Source organism: Artemia franciscana, chromosome 13, assembly GCF_032884065.1.
Source record: "Artemia franciscana chromosome 13, ASM3288406v1, whole genome shotgun sequence".
In the NCBI taxonomy this organism is placed as follows: Eukaryota; Metazoa; Arthropoda; class Branchiopoda; order Anostraca; family Artemiidae; genus Artemia; species Artemia franciscana.
The window spans coordinates 17,252,413-17,270,486 of NC_088875.1; the positions used below are offsets into that span (position 1 = coordinate 17,252,413).

The window sequence follows — 18,074 nt, forward strand, 5'->3', positions numbered from 1 at the left end:
AGCTAACAAGTGACCATTTTGTGATTGTAGAAGTAGTGTAATTTAGCGTTCATTTTTGAGTGCTACGATAGCAATTTCATTAAACAAATACGAATGTAAAGTTATACCCCATCTTTTGAAAATTTTCACGCGCAATTTCAAATGTGAAGAAGTAATCGATAGTACCATAAGTGATAATTAAAAAACAGGTAAGTTATAGGTTTAATTAAATAAACTATCACCTTTTATTTAAGTGAGACGAAAACTCGTTTTTGTTTGATAAAACCATAAATAATGACAAAAATATTTAAATAGCTAGCATGTACCGCAACTAAAGCTGCTCCTTCGGAACGGGTTGGTTAAGACTAACTAACGCAACTGAAAAGGCATTGCTTTAAAAAGCTACTTGAGAAAAGTTAAACTGTTTCTTTCACCAATATATTACAGTCGTGTTCGTGATATTGCATAACTACTGTATTAAAACGCATCAGAGTTTCTAAGATAAGAGAGGATCAAAATGGTTAGTGATTAGAATTTTTTTTTCTTAGTATGGACCATACATTAGAGATATGACTAGTGAAACTGAGATAGTTTTATATGACAGGGGACGTAATGGCGTCGAAGAAATTCATTTTTTGGTTCAAAAACAAAAAGTAAGAAATTTATATGTAATTGGTTAGTTACCTCTCTGCATTCTAATACTTCTTTCAAAAATATTTGAGTTATGCCGTCAGGAAAAATAGCAAGAATATTGTTCTTTTCAAATGATTTTATTCTTTTGGGCGATTTTGTAAATGGCGTCATGCAGGGACGTACAGAAGAAGAGACACGTGCTTCTCATTCAAGTTATTAAATAATGCCCTATTTATTATTGCCCATCCCCCTTTCGTATAAATTCCTCCGTGTGAGCCCGGTATCAGGTATGCGGCTCTCTAATTACAATCGAAGGACAGAGTGGAGTAGCTAAAGATCTGCCGAATACGGCGAGTGCACTGGCATAGTCCTATCTAATGGATTCAAGACTCTAGGAGGAAAACTTCAATAAAGGATATATATTATCCAAACATATATTATCCGATATTTGATCATGTTTAAAGGGGATGCCCATTTGAATTTTCTGATTTTGCCTTCATATGATTTTTCAGTTTTTCATTTTGGTAATCAGTATATCAGATCAGTATTGTGTTTTCCTTGAAGTAGAGGTGGTAAAGGTAACTGATACACTTTCTATCTCTTCTATTACTCATGTGGAGTGTGTATTGCCTTTGTAAATATAAACTGTTGACGCTTATATGTATTAACAAGATTCATGTATTAACAGGATATTTCAATAGCACGTTTATAGTTTATTTTTCATTTGTAAAAAAAAGAAAACACGAAAGTGCAAGTATTAGTATATGGTCTTTGGTATGAAGACTAAAGAAGCATGATCCACATTCTTATAACCGTGCGTTTGTATTCTAATCTTGAATCACCGACTATTTGAAGTTGTTTTCCAGACAGTTGTTGCCTTATTTTCGAAAAAAGCTGAAACACCCCCTAAAAGCTATGGAATATTAATGTAAATAACACCATCAGGTTCAGCGTATCAAAGAAACCTAATGTACAGGTTTTTAACTCCTATCTGCAAAAATGTGGAATTTTGTATTTTTTGCCAGATAAAAGATCACGGATGCGTGTTTATTTTATTTTTTTTCCCCAGAGGTGATCATATCGACCCAGGTAGGTAGGTAGGTAGGTAGGTAGATAGGTAAGGTAGGTGGGTAATTCAATACTATAAACTTTCATTCATCAGCTAAAAAAAGGCCGCCAGGGGTCCTAGAATGTCGAAAGAAGGCTCATTCGAATGGAAATTAAAAGTTCTAGTGGCTTTTTAAGTGACCAAAAATTGGAGGGCAACTGGGCCCCCTCACACCCACATTTTCCCCAAAGTCATCGGACCAAAATTTTGAGATAGCGATTTTGTTGAACATAGTTGAAAAACCTAATAACTATGTCTCTGAGGACGACTTAATCCCCAACAGTCCCCGATGGAAGGGATACAAGTTATGAACTTTACCCATCGTTTACTTATAGCGTTGGTTATTAAGAAGTTTACAGACGTTTTCAGGGGGATTTTTTCTGGTTGGGGGAGGGGATTACATGGAAATTTCTTTCCATGGAGGAATTTTTTATCGGGGAAGAGAATTTTCCGTTAAGGGGGTGCCAGTTTTCCCAGAATTATTTAAAAAACGATCAGTAATTAACAAAAAAACAAGTTTTTTTTAACTGAAAGTAAACAAGTTTTTTCAACATTGAAACTTAAAACGAACAAAAATTATTACGTATAAGAGAGAGTTCTCCCCTCGTCAATACTTTGCTCTTTACGCTAAAGTGTTTTTTTAGTACTTTCGAAAAAGCTATATATTCAGGGTCATTCTTAAAAAATTAGAACACAATTCAAAATTTAGCGCAAAGAGCGAGGTATCGACAAGGAGGTGAAACCCCTCATATACGTTTTAATTTCTTTTCGTCTTAAGTTTTAATCTTGCTCCTTACTTTCAGTTGAAAAAACTCGTTGTTTTATTTAATTTTACAAGAAATCTCGGAGATTGTAGATAAAATAGTAAACAGCTTGAGATTCCTGAGAGTGGATATTTGCATAAACAGTCACCTCCCTCCCCTCTCCATCTGCCTGTAACTATGTATTGAACTTGCTGCCACCATTTAAGGCTCTTTAGGGGTACCTGTATTAATCATATTTTACGACGCAGCATCTTAAATAAGGTATTTTTTTCAAGACCAAACTGCCTTTCTATGACGAACAAATTAACTTTTAAATTGGGATAAGTCCATTCATTAGACAGTGAAAATAGAAACAAAATTCTGGATATTTCGACCACATATACAGCGAGCGTCATCAACAGATATACTAAAGTATTAAAATTAAAACGAGCGTTGTATACGTAGTAAAAATATCCAGGCTTCTGTATCCGTTTTCACTGTCTAATAAATGAACCGCCATTTGACCTTATTTGACATTTGACCTTTCACCATTTGAAACGCCATTTGACCGTCAAATGACCGCCATTTGACCTTAATTTCTTCACCTTAATTAGTCAGTCTCCCTGAACTGTCCTTTATCTTTGTTTTAATGAAAATGCTCCTGATCGAATTGGGCCAGTGATCTTGATTGCTATTGATTTACGATCATCATTCTTCAGATCAAGGATTCAAACGAAGCCCCCGCTAAAATAATAAGCATTAATTTATTATTTTTTAGTTTTACAATATAATGGAAGTAAATCAGATTTTCAATGGCAGTTTATGCTTTATCATGAATATGTAATTTAAATGTTAATTTAGTCCTTGGAAAAAGGCACACATTCGTCACGAAGTTCCTTTCCTAGTTATATTGTTCCAGAGAAGTAATAGTAGTCATAAATGCTTAATATATACAAAACAAATGACTTTCACTTTTAGTAAAGTTGGCTCTAAGAATTCTTTTAATTATTATTTTTTATGCGATTTTTATTGGAGCTGTCTTTTCATGAAAGCTACTCTTTCTTAGATGTTTCCTCCTTCAGGTGATCAAAGTCAGCTGTTTCGCAACATGTTTACCTTGCCACGTTGAGATAATATGGCAGGGATGAGTGGATGGACCAGTAAATGACTGTCACTTACCCCAAACTAAACCCCTCCTTCCACAATAGTAGTTGCTCTTCAGAATTACTACAACTTATCCTATCGGAATCTTCTGGAGTAGTACTATAAAGAATTTCAGAAACCGCGGTTATAGTGGCTCAGGTTTTTATTTTTAGATGGGCAGCAGTACTCGAAAACGGGTCTTCAGAGGGATGGATTCGAAGAAAAAAATTTGGAGCAAATGGTTATTTACAGTACTCTAGCCCAGGAAGATCATATTTTATTAAGATGGGCGCTCTAAAATTTAACAGATAAGAAATAAGTTCCCAAGAGATGGAGCTTATTGAGTCTCATGGTGGCTTTATCCTAAAGAAAAAAAGAACAAGTTCCGGGCAATGGTGTCCATAGAGGATGAGAGGATGAACTTTAGCCCCTATTAGAACATCAAAAAGATAAAAATAGCATAAAACGTTTTTATTCAAACCGTAGCCGGTTCCTTGAAGCCATTGTAGGGGCTTGACCGCCCAGGGAAATCTAAACTGGCACCCTTGGGCCACCTTGGGGAACTATGGTCTACAGAGTGTGATTATGGTTAAATAAATATTGTTGGATCCATAGAACAAAATATAAAAAGGAAATCTCAAACCACGCGGTACAGCCGACCATAAACTCACTAATTATGATTTTAGTTTCTTTCGCATGTCTCTATGCCAAGTTTCATCAAAAGCTGTTGAAATGTGAAAGAAAACTTATGATATCATTTATTAATCAACAGCAAAATAAAATCTTAACCCATACCAAAGCCCCATCAACTTTCAGGGATGAGGACAAATATGGAGGAGAGATGGACAAATAAATCCACAAAAAAAAACACAAAGAAAAGTGTTCTTTTTTCTCCTCAGCAAGGGCTAGAAAAAATAAAATATCAGCAACGTCACTTAATTACTACCATGGTCAAACGTTACTCAACTCTTTTTTTAAATTGCTCGAAGCAATATCAAGAAAAACAAATAAATGATAAAGTAGCTTGATTGTAGCCTTAAATCAACCCCTGGCCTAGAAAGTCAATCCACTCGTATCTTTCAAGAACTCATTCTGCTTTTATTACTGTTATTTGATTGGAGATTTTTTAAACTCTCATATTCTGTTATACTTTGGATGATAAGATAAACTTTATTATGATCACGATTCTTCGCAAATATATGCACGAAGGGGGGAAAGGGGAGGGCCTAGGCCTTCTCCGTTTTGAATGCTTATGATATTTACGATAAGGTCCAGAACCTTTCAAAATTCGAGTCCGTTGTTGCTATTTTGGCGAGTTTTGACATTCAAAATTGAAAATATCAGGATAAATTCGCATTGGAGGTCTGACCCCTGGTTAGGGCTGTTTGAAGTATTTTATAAGTCCCATGGAATACTTTGCTTGGTTATTTTGTTCGTCTAATTAAAATTTCTTATCTGGCTTGTTTGCATAAATAGCTAATCTCTTAAGTAGTGTTTGAAGTACATATTGAAAAGAAGGAAGAAAAAAGCCTGTAAACTAAACATTCAGTGTTCAGGTCGACACTGAATGTGTATAACACGGATATGTGTATACACATGAACATGTGTATAATAGGCTGTGTATTCCCAAAGACTTTATGGCAAATCCTTGTACAGAATTGTGCTATATAGAAAATGGAGATGAGGGAAATTTCAAGGTCGAGACAGGGAGAGGAGGGGAGGGGTCAGAACAGTAAAATAATAGAAAATTGCATGAAAATTAAACTAACTCAGGGAAGAATAACAAAATCTTAATGTTATCCAGGGCTGCCAAATTTTTTTTAAGGAGTGTGTCATTTTTTTTCCGAAAATGTGCTTTTTGTGTCATCTCAGATTCCATAATGTATCATAAAATGCGTCATATTTTTTTCCTACAAGTGGTATCATATTTAATTGTCAAATCTTTATTTAGAGTTTTGAATATGTAATCTTTTCCAAATCAGTTCAAAAAGGAGGAAACTTAACCTTATCCTATTATCTTGGGATCATGACCTTTTTGTGACGTCATGAAAGAAATAGAAACATTCGATTAAATTAATGTTACACACTATGAATTTGTGTCTGGGCGGCCAACGAGGCAATTTTACATTTATAAAAGTTTTAGGGACAATCAATTCCGACAGCAAATTAAAAATAGACTTTCCATTTGACATGGTAATCGTAATCGGCTCTATACGTAATCGGCTTTATTGGCTAAGCTTTTTATTAACTCAATATGTAAGCCATTCAACCAGCTTCAATCTAGTATTTTCGTCATATTTTTGGTGCCTTTTTAGGCCAGATGGATCCCTGGAAATTTGTAATCTTGTCCGAGGTTGGATACCCCTCCTATACTCCTAAAAATGGGAGTTGCTGCTTATGCACACAGCTTTGGTAAACTGCATGCTGTTTAATTTTCACTATTAAGTACGTACCAGTTGGCTACATCAAATACTCAATCAAGAAGCCAATTAAGTTCATATATTCAGCGTGCATTTTAATTTGAAATTTCCGCCTATGGCTGTTTTTTCGCGTAGTTTAAATTTTAAATACGATTATGGCATCTGTCCTGTATTCTGCACTGTTTGTGTACTACTGCCACCGTTAGGCAGCGCTATTCCCTTCCATTAATTTGTAGCTTTTCTGGAGGTAGAAAATTGAAATTTTACTTTTCTTTTATTACCATTTAAAAATCAAGACCAGGATGGCAAAAATGTGTCATTTTTTTGAAAAATGTGTCATTTTTTTTTTAAATGTGTCATTTTTGTCGAATGTGTAATTTTTTATTGAAAAATGTGTCATTTTCGTCGAATGTGTCATAATTTCGTCTAAATGTGTCATTGTGTCCCGCAACATCAAATTGTGTCATTTTGACACAAAATGTGTCAATTTGGCAGCCATGATGTTATCTCGTCGACAGATCTGAAAGGCTAGCCGTCTCACCTTCTGCGTACATACTTCATAGATGAAAACATTTATGGTGGAAGACACACCTCGTCGGTTTATTTCAAGCAGATAAACAAAAAAAACAAGAGCTAAGATCTCATATGGCGAGGGCACTTGTGACGAGGTTGGAAGAGCCAAGAGCTCTTATGGTGTGAGCTCTAGCAAAATTCTAAGAATCAATAGATTGCTTAGAAGGAAAATCAGAAGCTTAATGCCTGTCGGGATTTGAAATAAGAGCTCTGAGTCACGAGGTCCTTCTAAATATCAAAATTCATTAAGATCCGATCACCCACTCGTAAGTTAAAAATACGTCAATTTTTCTAATTTTTCCTCTCCCTTCAGCCCCCCGGATGGTCGAATCGGGGAAACGACTTTATCAAGTCAATTTGTGCAACTCCCTGGCACGCTTACCAATTTTCATCGTCCTAGCACGTCCAAAAGCACCAAACTTGCCAAAGCACTGAACCCCACCACCTAACTCCACCAAAGAGAGCGGATCCACTCCGGTTACGTCGATTACGTATCTACAACATTTATAAGCGTTTTCCAAGATTTCTGGCTTCCTTCTCCAGCTCCCCCAGTGTCAAAAGATCTGGTCGGAATTTGAAATAAGAGCTCTGAGACATGAGTGCCTTCTAAATATCAAATTTCATTAAGATCTGGTCACCCATTCTTAAGTTGAAAATACCTCATTTTTTATTTTTCCAAATTAACAACCCCCAGCTCCCTCAAAGAGAACGGATCCGTACCAATTATATCAATCTCGCTTCTATAACTTGTACTTATTCTTCCCGTCAAGTTTCATCCCGATCTCTCCACTCTAAGGGTTTTCTAAGATTTCCGGTTCCCAAGATTTCTGTTTCCCCCCTCCAACCCTCTATGTCTCCGGATTCGATTCGAATTGAAAATGGAGAATATGAGACATAAGATTCTTCTATATATCAAATTTCATTAAGATCCGATCACCCATTCGTAAGAGACCTCTATTTTGACGTTTTCCAAGAATTCCGGTTTCCCCCTCCAACTCCCTTCAATGGCACCGAGATTCAAAATGAGAGTTCTAAAGCACAATATCTTTCTAGATATAAAATTTCATTAACATTTGACCACCCGTTCGTAAGTTACAAATACTTAATTTTTTCTATTTTTTCCAAAATACTCAACCCCCCCCCAAACTCCACCAAAGAGAGCGGATCCAGTCCGGTTATGTCAGTCACCTATCTTGGACTTGTGCTTATTTTTTCCTCCAAGTTTCATCCTGATCTCTCCGCTTTAAGCGTTTTTCAAGATTTCCTGCCCCCCCCCCCCTAATGATACTGGACCCGGTCGGGGTTTAAAATAAGAGACCTGAGTTTCGAGGTCCTTATAAATATGAAATTTCATTAAGACACGATCACTCTTTTGTAAGTCAAAAATACATAATTTTTCTATTTTTTTTTAGAATTAACCCTCCCCCCTCAGCTCCACCAAAGAGAGCAGATCTGTTCCGTTTATCTTAATCCCGTATCTAGGACTTGTGCTTATTTTTTCCACCAAGTTTTATCCCGTTCCCTCCACTCTAAGCGTTTTCCAAGATTTTAGGTTCCGTCCCCCCAACTTCCCCTTCACCGGATCTGGTTGGTATTTAAAATAAGAGCTTTGAGACACGATATTCTTCTAAACATCAAAATTCATTAAGATACGATCACTCCTTCGTAAGTTAAAAATACCTCATTTTTTCAGAATTAACCCTCCTCTCCCAGCTCCCCCAAAGAGAGCGGATCCGTTCCGGTTATTTCAATCACGTATCTAAGACTTATGATTATTTTTACCATAAAGTTTCATCCCGATCCCTCAACTCTAAGCGTTTTCCGAGATTTTAGGTTCCCCTTTCAATTCCCCCCAATGTCACCGGATCCAGTCGGGATTCAAAATAAGAGCTCTAAGACACGATATTCTTCCAAACTTCAAATTTCATTTATTTCCGATTACTCCTTCGTAAGTTAAAAATACCTCATTTTTTCTAATTTTTCAGTATTAATCCCCCTCCCAACGCCCCCAAAGAGAGCAGATCCATTCCGGTTATGTTAATCACGTGTCTAGGACTTGTGCTTATTTTTCCCACCAATTTTCATCCCGATCCCTCAACTCTAAGCGTTTTCCGAGATTTTAGTTTCCCCCCTCAATTCCCCCCAATGTCACCGGATCCAGTCGGGATTTAAAATAAGAGCTCTAAGACACAATATTCTTCCAAACTTCAAATTTTGGTCTTTGGTCGGTCTGTCCAAACCGACAGACCGACAGAATTTGCGATCGCTATATATCACTTGATTAATACCAAGTGCCATAAAAACTAAGTTAAAGAACGAGATAGCTAACGAAAATATAAGACTTATTATCATAGAGCTATGAAAACCGCAGAATGAGCAGTGGGAAATATTTCTAGATGCTACCGGCTCTTAAAATTAAAATCTAAATCAACTTAATTAAAAATAATGTTAATTGGTAACTCACGATGGTCTTTTTCCCCCTTAGCGTGCAATTTTTTGAAACTGCACGCCAAAGTGTTTTTATAAACTGTGAAATAACGAACCATTGGTGCAATAGCTACATTAAGTTATTTAGCAGCTTAAACTCAATTGAAATAACTCAGATTATTCTTACTTAGTTTTTACGAAAGACACTTTCTTCCTGTTTCTTAAGGCAGCTTACCTCAGAATCATTGGAAATTGCATCTAAGAAAAATGATTGAAACTAGGCAATAGCTAGAGTAGCTTTAATCATGAATATTTTAGATAGATAAGTGGATAGATATTTATTCTGGTACAACAAACGAACAAAGTTAAACAATAAATTACATATATTGTCATATACAAAGCTCTATAGACAAGGGAATACCCTTCCCAAACCTATAATAAATGGAAAAACATGTCAATTGCTAAACATAATTATTATACAATAAATCATCTTAAAAACCAATATATAAGAAACTAACCATAAAAAAATAACCCTCTTAAAAACTAACCGTAAAACAATTCAGCTATGTAATTTTGATCAATTCCTATTGGTTTTCCCTTTCATTGCTGTAATCACAGGTTACCTAACTTTTGTTATTAGTTCACCCTGGATGCGTTCAGCTCTGCCAGCGGATTAGCTTGGATGAGTCCCAACGAACTCTTCGGAGTGAGAAAATTAGGAATCATACAAAAAGTTTCAAATAAAACATGACGTAAGGTATTTCTCTATATGGCCAAAGAACTAGATGGTAAGTTAACACATATTAAATAAATTGTTGAGCACCTAGAGAAATAATTAAATTTATTGTTGAATATTCTATTCTTAAACTCCACATGCCATTTTTTTCTCCGTTGTTCAAGAAAATATCCTCACAGTCATTACACTATTTTTTTTTTGTTCACACTAAGAGATACAACCGGTAGTTATTTATTCGTTTAGGGCTCTAAAGTGATCAAGACCCTCCCCATCAACTGCCGGCCATCCTTACAATTTCCAAAGTACTTATAATAAAATCTTTTTGTCTCTGGCTAAAAATGAAAGAAAGTGCTTCTTTTTGCATTAAGTGAAAAAAACAAGTTTTTTCAACTGAAAGTAAGGAGCGCCATTAAAACTTAAAACAAACAGAAATTATTCCGTATATGAAAGGGGTTATCCCCTCCTCAACGTCCCGCTCTTGATACTAAAATTTGACTCTTTGTCACAGCTCTACTTTTTAAAACAATAAAAAAAAACTTTAGCGTAAAGAGCGAGACGTTGAGGAGGAGACAACCCCTTTCATATACGGAATAATTTCTGTTCGTTTTAAGTTTTAATGTCGCTCCTTGCTTATAGTTAAAAAAAACTTTTTTTTAAAATTTAATTTCTGAACGTTTTTGAATTAATACATGTTTTGATTTTGGCTCACTGCACATGAATAAATAAAAAAAAAATTGCATATTAATTTTTTTTTTCGCTAAATGGCTTTCTCATAATTTTGATCTGACGATTTTGATAAAAAAGGGGCGGGGGTTCCTCCAAGTTGCCCTCCTATTTTCGGCTAATTAAAAATTCAACTAGATTTTTTTAGTTTTTATGGCACTTGGTATTAACCAAGTGACATATAGCGATCGCAAATTCTGTCGGTCTGTCTGTCTGTCTGTCGATCTGTCTGTCTGTCTGTCCCGGTTTTGTTACTTCAGGCACTTCTAGGCAAGCTAGGACGATGAAACTTGGCTGGCGTATCAGGGACCGAACCAGATTAAATTGGAAATAGTCTTTTTCCCAATTTGACCATCTGGGGGGGCGGAGTGGGGGGCCGGTTAATTCGAAAAAATAGAAAAAATGACGTATTTTTAACTTACGAATGGGTGATGGGATCTTAAATGGGATTTGATTTTTGGAAGGATACTGTGTCTCAGAGCTCTTATTTTAAATCCCGACTGGATCCTGTGACATTGGGGGGAATTGAGGGGGGGACCTAAAATCTTGGAAAACGCTTAGAGTGGAGGAATCGGGATGAAACCTGGTGGTAAAAATAAGCAAAAGTCCTAGATACGTGATTGACATAACCGGAACGGATCCACTCTCTTTGGGTGAGTTGGGGGGGGGTTAATTCTGAACAAATTAGAATAATGAGGTATTTTTAACTTACGACGGAGCGATCGGATCCTAATGAAGTTTGAAGTTTGGAATTATATCGTGTCTCAGAGCTCTTATTATAAGTCCCGACTGGATCGGGTGACATTGGGGGGAATTGAGGGGGGAACCTAAAATCTTGGAAAACGCTTAGAGTGGAGGGATTGGGAAGAAACTCGGTCAGAAAAAGAAGTACAGGTCCTAGATACTTGATTGACATAACCGGGACAGATCCGCTCTCTTTGGGGGAGTGGAAGGGGGGGGGTTAATTCTGAAAATTACAAAAATAAGGTATTTTTAAGTTACGAAGGAGTGATCGGATCTTAATGAAATTTGACGTTTGGTAGCGTGTCATGTCTCAGAGCTCTTATATTAAATCTCGACCTTATCCGGACAAGGGGAAGTTGGGGGGGGGGCGGAACCTAAAATCTTGGAAAATGCTTAGAGTGGAGGGATCGGGATGAAACTTGGTGGGAAAAATAAGCACAAGTCCTAGATACGGGATTGACATAACCGGAAAGGATCTGCTCTCTTTGGGGGAGTTGGGGGGAGGAGGGTTAATTCTAAAAATTAGAAAAATGAGGTATTTTGTACTTGCGAAAGAGTGATCGTATCTTAATGAAATTTCATATTTAGAAAGACCTCGAAACTCAGATCTCTTATTCTTTAGCCCGACCAGGTCCAGTGTCATTAGGAGGGGGGGACCAAAAATCTTGGAAAACGCTTAAAGCGGGGAGATCAAGATGAAACTTGGTGGAAAGAATAAGCACAAGTCCAAGATAGGTGACTGACACAACTGGACCGGATCCACTCTCTTTGGTTGTGTTTGGGGGGGGGGGAGTAATTCAGAAAAATTAGAAAAAATGAGGTATTTGTAACTTACGAACAGGTAATCAGATCTTAATGAAATTTGATATCTAGAAGGATCTTGTACTTTAAAAGTCTCATTTTAAATTCTGACCAGATCCGGTGACACTGAAGGGAGTTGGAGGGGGAAGCCGGAATTCTTGGAAAACATGAAAATCGAGGTATCTTAAGAATGGGTGATCGGATCTCAATGAAACTTGATATATAGAAGAATCTCATGTCTCAGATGCTCAATTGAAATCGGATCCGGGGACATAGAGGGTTGGAGGGGGAAACAGAAATCTTGGAAACCGGAAATGTAAGAAAACGCTTAGAGTGGAGATATCGGGATGAAACTTGATGAGAAGAATAAGCACAAGTTATAGATACGAGATTGACATAATCGGTACGGATCCGTTCTCTTTGGGAGAGCCGGGGATTGTCAATTTGGAAATATTAGAAAAATTGAGGTGTTTTTAACTTAAGAACGGGTGACCGGAACTCATGTCTTAGAGCTCTTATTTCAAATCCCGACCAGATCTTTTAACATTGGGGGGAGTTGGAGGGAGAAACCAGAAATCTTGGAAAATGCTTATAAATGTCGTAGATACGTGACTGACGTAATCGGACTGGATTCGCTCTCTTTGGGGGAGTTAGGTGGTGGGGTTCAATGTTTTGGTGCTTCTGGACGTGCTAGGACGATGAAAATTTGTAGGCGGGTCAGTGAGCTGTACAAATTGACTTGATAAAGTCTTTTCCCCCAATTCGAACATCTGGGGGCTGAAGGGAGAGGAAAAATTAGAAAAACTGAGGTATTTTTAACTTGCGAGCGGGTGATCGAATCTTAATGAATTTTGATATTTAGAAGGACCCCGTAACTCAGAGCTCTTATTTTAAATCCTGACCGGCATGAAGCCTCTGATTTTCCTTTTCAAGCAATCTATTGATTCTTAGAATTTTGCTAGAGCTCATACCGTACGAGCTCTTGGCTCTTCCGACCTCTTCACAAATGTCATATGAGCTCTTGTTTACAAACATCTTGTTACTAATAAACATACGTATCTTACGAATTAACTTACGTAACGAACTTCTATATTTGTGTATTTTTATTACGTATATGAGGGGGTTCACCCCCTCTTTAATACCACGCTCTTCACACCAAACCTTGAATTTTGTCCTAAATCTTTAAGAATGACCCCTGAATCACAAAGGCCGTAGAATAAATGGTTGAAATTACTAAAAATGTTTTAGCGTAAAGAGCAAGGTATTTTGGGGGAGATGAACCCCCTTATTTACGTAATATTTCATGTTCGTTTTAAGTTTTAATGCTGCTCATTACTTTCAGTTGAAAAACAAATTATTCGTTTTCTCATTTTTTTTAATAATGCAAGAAAATCCTGCGCCCTCTTCATGGAAATTCTCTTCCCTCATGATAAATTCCTCCATGAAAAGATCCTCCCTTGTGACCCCTCCCCCTGACCCACCCCCACTCCAACGTGACGAAATTTCCCCGAAATTGACTGTACACTTCATAATAACCATTACTATATGTAAACAATGGTCAAAGTATGTAATCTGCAGCCCCTCCCCCGGGGACTGTGGGGAATTAAGTCGTCCCCAAAAACACAGTTATTAGGTTTTCGACCAAGTTAAACAGAATGGCTATCTCAAAATTATCCGGTGACTTTGGGGGAAAAATGTGCATGGGAGGGGGCCTAGGTGCCCTCCAATATTTTTGGTCACTTAAAAAGGGCACTAAAACTTTTAATTTCCGTTAGAATAAGCCCCTTCGCGACACTCTAGAACCCGTGGGTCGATCCGATCACCCCTGGGAAAAAAAAACAAACAAATAAACTCGCATCCATGATCTGTCTTCTGGCAAAAAAAATACAAAAATTCCACATTTTTATTGATAGGAGCTTGAAACTTCGACAGTAGGGTTCTCTGATACGCTGAACTTGACGGTGTGATTTACGTTAAGATTCTATGACTTTTAGGGGGTGTTTCCTCCTATTTTGTTAAATAAGACACATTTTCTCAGGCTTGTAACTTTTGATGGGCAGGACTAAACTTGATGAAACTTAATATTTAAAATCAGCATAAAAATGTAATTCTTTTGGTATAACTATTGGTATCAAGATTCAGTTTTTTAGAGTTTCGGTTACTATTGAGCCGGGTCGCTCTTTGCTACAGTTCGTTACCACGAACTGTTTGATAAACATTGTTTATATTTTAAACGTAAATTTTGTTTTTGCTTACATAAGATAACTGTAAACATTGTTAAAGGCCTAGAATTAGGCCTCTTCTGAAGGGGAGATGCTAGAACAAAAAGAGATACATTTCTAGATTGCTACCTTTATGCTTATTTCTATGCTTTGGAACGCACTTTTTACAATTTATCCCCAACCCCCCTCTGATGGTCCCGCATAGCCATAGGCTATATCAATAAACTAAAAAGAAAACAAAAAATGTTGGAATTTGTACTTTATAATATGCTGCTAATATCGATGAATCATATTTCTTTGTTTTTCCCCAGTTTTATCTTTTTTTGAATAAGTTTTCTTCAGCTGTTATGTTACTTTTCCTAAATAGCGGGGAAGAAAAATCTTCCCCTTGGAGTTTTCTGCTCTGGAGATTTTGGGGCAGTTTTCCAGAAGAGAATCTTTTTCGGGCAGGGAAATTCTCTGAGGAGGTTTTTTTCCGGGGGAATACGCCAGAACCCGTGGACAGGAACGTGGGTAATGGACACAATAAAAGAAAAATTCTCAAAATAAAATTTTACAAAGTTCTTTACCGACAGTTAATTTTGATCTTACTGATTTCTACAAAAATTCAGAAATCCCTTGCACAAATTAGGCCATTGCCAATGATGAAAGAAGAGAATCAAGAATGAGAATGTTGATATATCGTTGGAATTGATCTCAAGTAGGGCAAACTAAGCTGCACGAGCTCTAAATGTAAATCTTTAAAAACTGTTTTGTCAAACAGTTCGTGGTAACGAACTGTAGTAACGAGCGACCCGGCTCAATAGTAACCAAAACTCTAAAAAATGAAATTTTGATACCAATACCTACATCAAAAGAATCGCATTTTAATGCTGATTTTAAATATATAAGTTTCATCCAGTTTAGTCTTACCCATCAAAAGTTACGAGCCTGAGAAAATTTACGTTATCTTAGAAAATAGGGGGAAACGCCCCCCAGAAGTCATAGAATCTTGACGAAAATCACACCATCAGATTCAGCTATCAGAGAACCCTTCTGTAGAAGTTTCAAGCTCCTATCTACAAAAATGTGGAATTTTGTATTTTTTGCCAGAAGGCAGATCACTGATGCGTGTTTATTTGTTTTTTTTTGTTTTTTTTTTCCCAGAGGTGATCGTATCGACCCAGTTGTCCTAGAATGTTGCAAGAGGGCTCATTCTAACGGAAATGAAAAGTTCTAGTGCCCTTTTAAGTTACCAAAAAAATTGGAGGGCACCTAGGCCCCCTCCCACGCTAATTATTTTACCAAAGTCAACGGATCAAAATTCTGAGATAGCAATTTTATTCAGCGTAGTCGAAAAACCTTATAACTATGTCTTTGGGGACGACTTACTCCCCCACAGTCCCCGTGGGAGGGGCAACAAGTTACAAACTTTGACCAGTGCTTACATATAGTAATGGTTATTGGGAAGTGTACAGGCGTTTTCAGGAGGACTTTTTTGGTTGGGGGAGGGATTGAGAAGAGGGGGATATGCTGGGGGAACTTTCTATCGATAATTTGTCATGGGGGAAGAAAATCTCCATGAAGGGAGCGCAGGATTTACTAGCATTATTTAAAAAAAAACAATAAAAAAATAAATACGAAAAAGTTCTTTCAGCTGGAAGTAAGGAGCAGCATTAAAACTTAAAACAAACAGAAATTATTACCCATTTGAGGGGCTCACCTCCTCCTAATACCTCGCTCTTTACGCTACAGTATTTTTAGTAATTTCAACTATTTATTCTACGGCTTTTGTGATTCTGGGGTCATTCTTAATGAATTGGGACAAAATTAAAGCTTTAGTGTAAAGAGCGAGGATCTGACAAGGGGGCGAACCCCCTCATATATGTAATAAAAATATGAGAATACAAAAGTTCTTTACGTAAGCTAATTTATAAGTTACGTAAATCTTTTACTAATAAAAATATTCGTAAAAAATTAAAAATTCTAGTTGCCTTTTTAATTAGCCAAAAAATCGGAGGGCAACTAGGCTTCCTCCCCCGCTCTTTTTTTCTCAAAATCATTCGATCAAAATTATGAGAAAGCCATTTAGCAAAAAAAAAAAAAAAATGCAAATTTTGTTTTAATTATTCCTCTGCGGAGAGCCAAAATCAAAACATACATTGACTCAAAAACGTTCAGAAATTAAATAAAAAAAAACAAGTTTTTTGAACTGAAGGTAAGGAGCGACATTAAAACTTAAAACGACCAGAAATTACTTCGTATATGAAAGAGGCTGCTTCCTCATCAACGCCCCGCTCTTTACGCTAAAGTTTTTTACTGTTTTAAAAAGAAGAATTGAGAGAAAGAGTCAAACTTTAGCGTAAAGAGCGAGGCGTTGATGAGGAAGCAGCCTCTTTCATATACGAAGTAATTTTTGGTCGTTTAAAGTTTTAATGTCGCTCCTTACTTTCAGTTAAAAAAACTTGTTTTTTTTAATCTAATTTCGATAAGAATTATATTATAATTTTAACAGTTGCATTAAGCCATATACGTTTTGTTTTAGGGGATACCTCTTCAGAGAGATTGGGCTATTACTCACAAAAACAATATAATTATACGAAAATTAGCAATTTTTAAAGATATATCGTTTCTTTTTGTATATTTTTTGCGAAGGGAGGGCATAAACACCAATCCCTCCATTCCCTGGTTAGGTTCTTGTATTTAAGTTTAATATGAGTCCTTAAATTGCTCAACCCTCTATTGCTTGATTGGTAAAAAACTAGGGGGGGGGGGGCTCAATCGAACTGATTCACCAATGGGTAAGTTAAGCGGTATGTATAGATAAAATAAGACGAACAAAGGTTTTTTTTTTTTACATAGAACCGAAATTGGTTTATCTTAAAATCCAGCTGTTCATAAAGGTTTCCATGTTTTATAGATGAGTTGGAATTATCTTGCTAAAACTGTCAAAGACGTTTCATGACAGACTTCCATCATTAATCAGAAAACATATTTTTAACACATCTGTTCTACACAGAAAACACAAATAAGCATTTATTAGATAACATCAACATGAGCATTCCACTCAACTTGAAAATCTAAGAAAAATAAATTCTATTCTTATGGAACTTGGCAGAACTTATTATACAGAGGTCATATTGTTTAAGAAAGTCGATGTTTTTCTTGTGATGCTTTGTTTTCAATATTTGCCCTAGCTTAATGCTGGCTCTAACTGGGCTAAGAGAGGCAGATCCAAATAAAGATGAACTAATACCGAACTTATTACACAAAATTTGGCATTTATCAGAACTTGCTATACGCAATCCATATTATTTAAGAAATTTGACGTTTTCTTGTGTTTCTTTGTTTCAAATATTATCCCAGTGTCCAATCATAGCCCTAGCTGGGCTAAGAGAGACAGAATCAAGCAAAGATAAGCTAATGCCGCAAATAAGACCTCTCAATGTATCCAAGCATAAATAATACCTTTAAAGCTGTTATTTCTGAGATTAGATCATTTGTGCTAATCATTGCTGAAAGTGAAATCTTTAAAGTACAGAAGGCATCAAATTTTTGCCCCCCCCCTCTTCCTTGGATTCAGATTGGATTTATTCATAACTAAAACAGCAAATTTCTAAGGTTTTTCACTTGGTTGTTTCAAAATTATGAAGTTTATAGGGCTGTACTACATTTTCATCATTGTTATCGCGTTGAACTGCGAAAATAAATAAAAAACTAATTAGTTAAATTTGACGATAATTCTTATCCGCATGATTCAACGTTAACTGTATGTTGAATTCCGAAGTCATCTACATCTTCAAAGGGCACCAGCTCCTTTTTATGCTGCGTGGGCCATATGTT

The 18,074-nt window shown here is 36.5% G+C and overlaps 1 protein-coding gene across 3 annotated transcripts in view; it reads left to right on the forward strand.

Annotated features, from left to right (window-relative positions):
* Nucleotides 1-364: 364 nt before the first annotated feature.
* Nucleotides 365-18,074, forward strand: part of LOC136034590 (solute carrier family 2, facilitated glucose transporter member 14-like) — an 86,793-nt gene continuing 69,083 nt past the window's right edge. The window contains exon 1 of one of the 3 annotated variants that reach the window (XM_065715859.1): nucleotides 365-499. In XM_065715859.1, coding sequence (XP_065571931.1) covers nucleotides 497-499 — 3 coding nt within the window. In that variant the 5' untranslated portion in view covers nucleotides 365-496. The other 2 variants (XM_065715857.1, XM_065715860.1) reach the window with 2 other exon arrangements.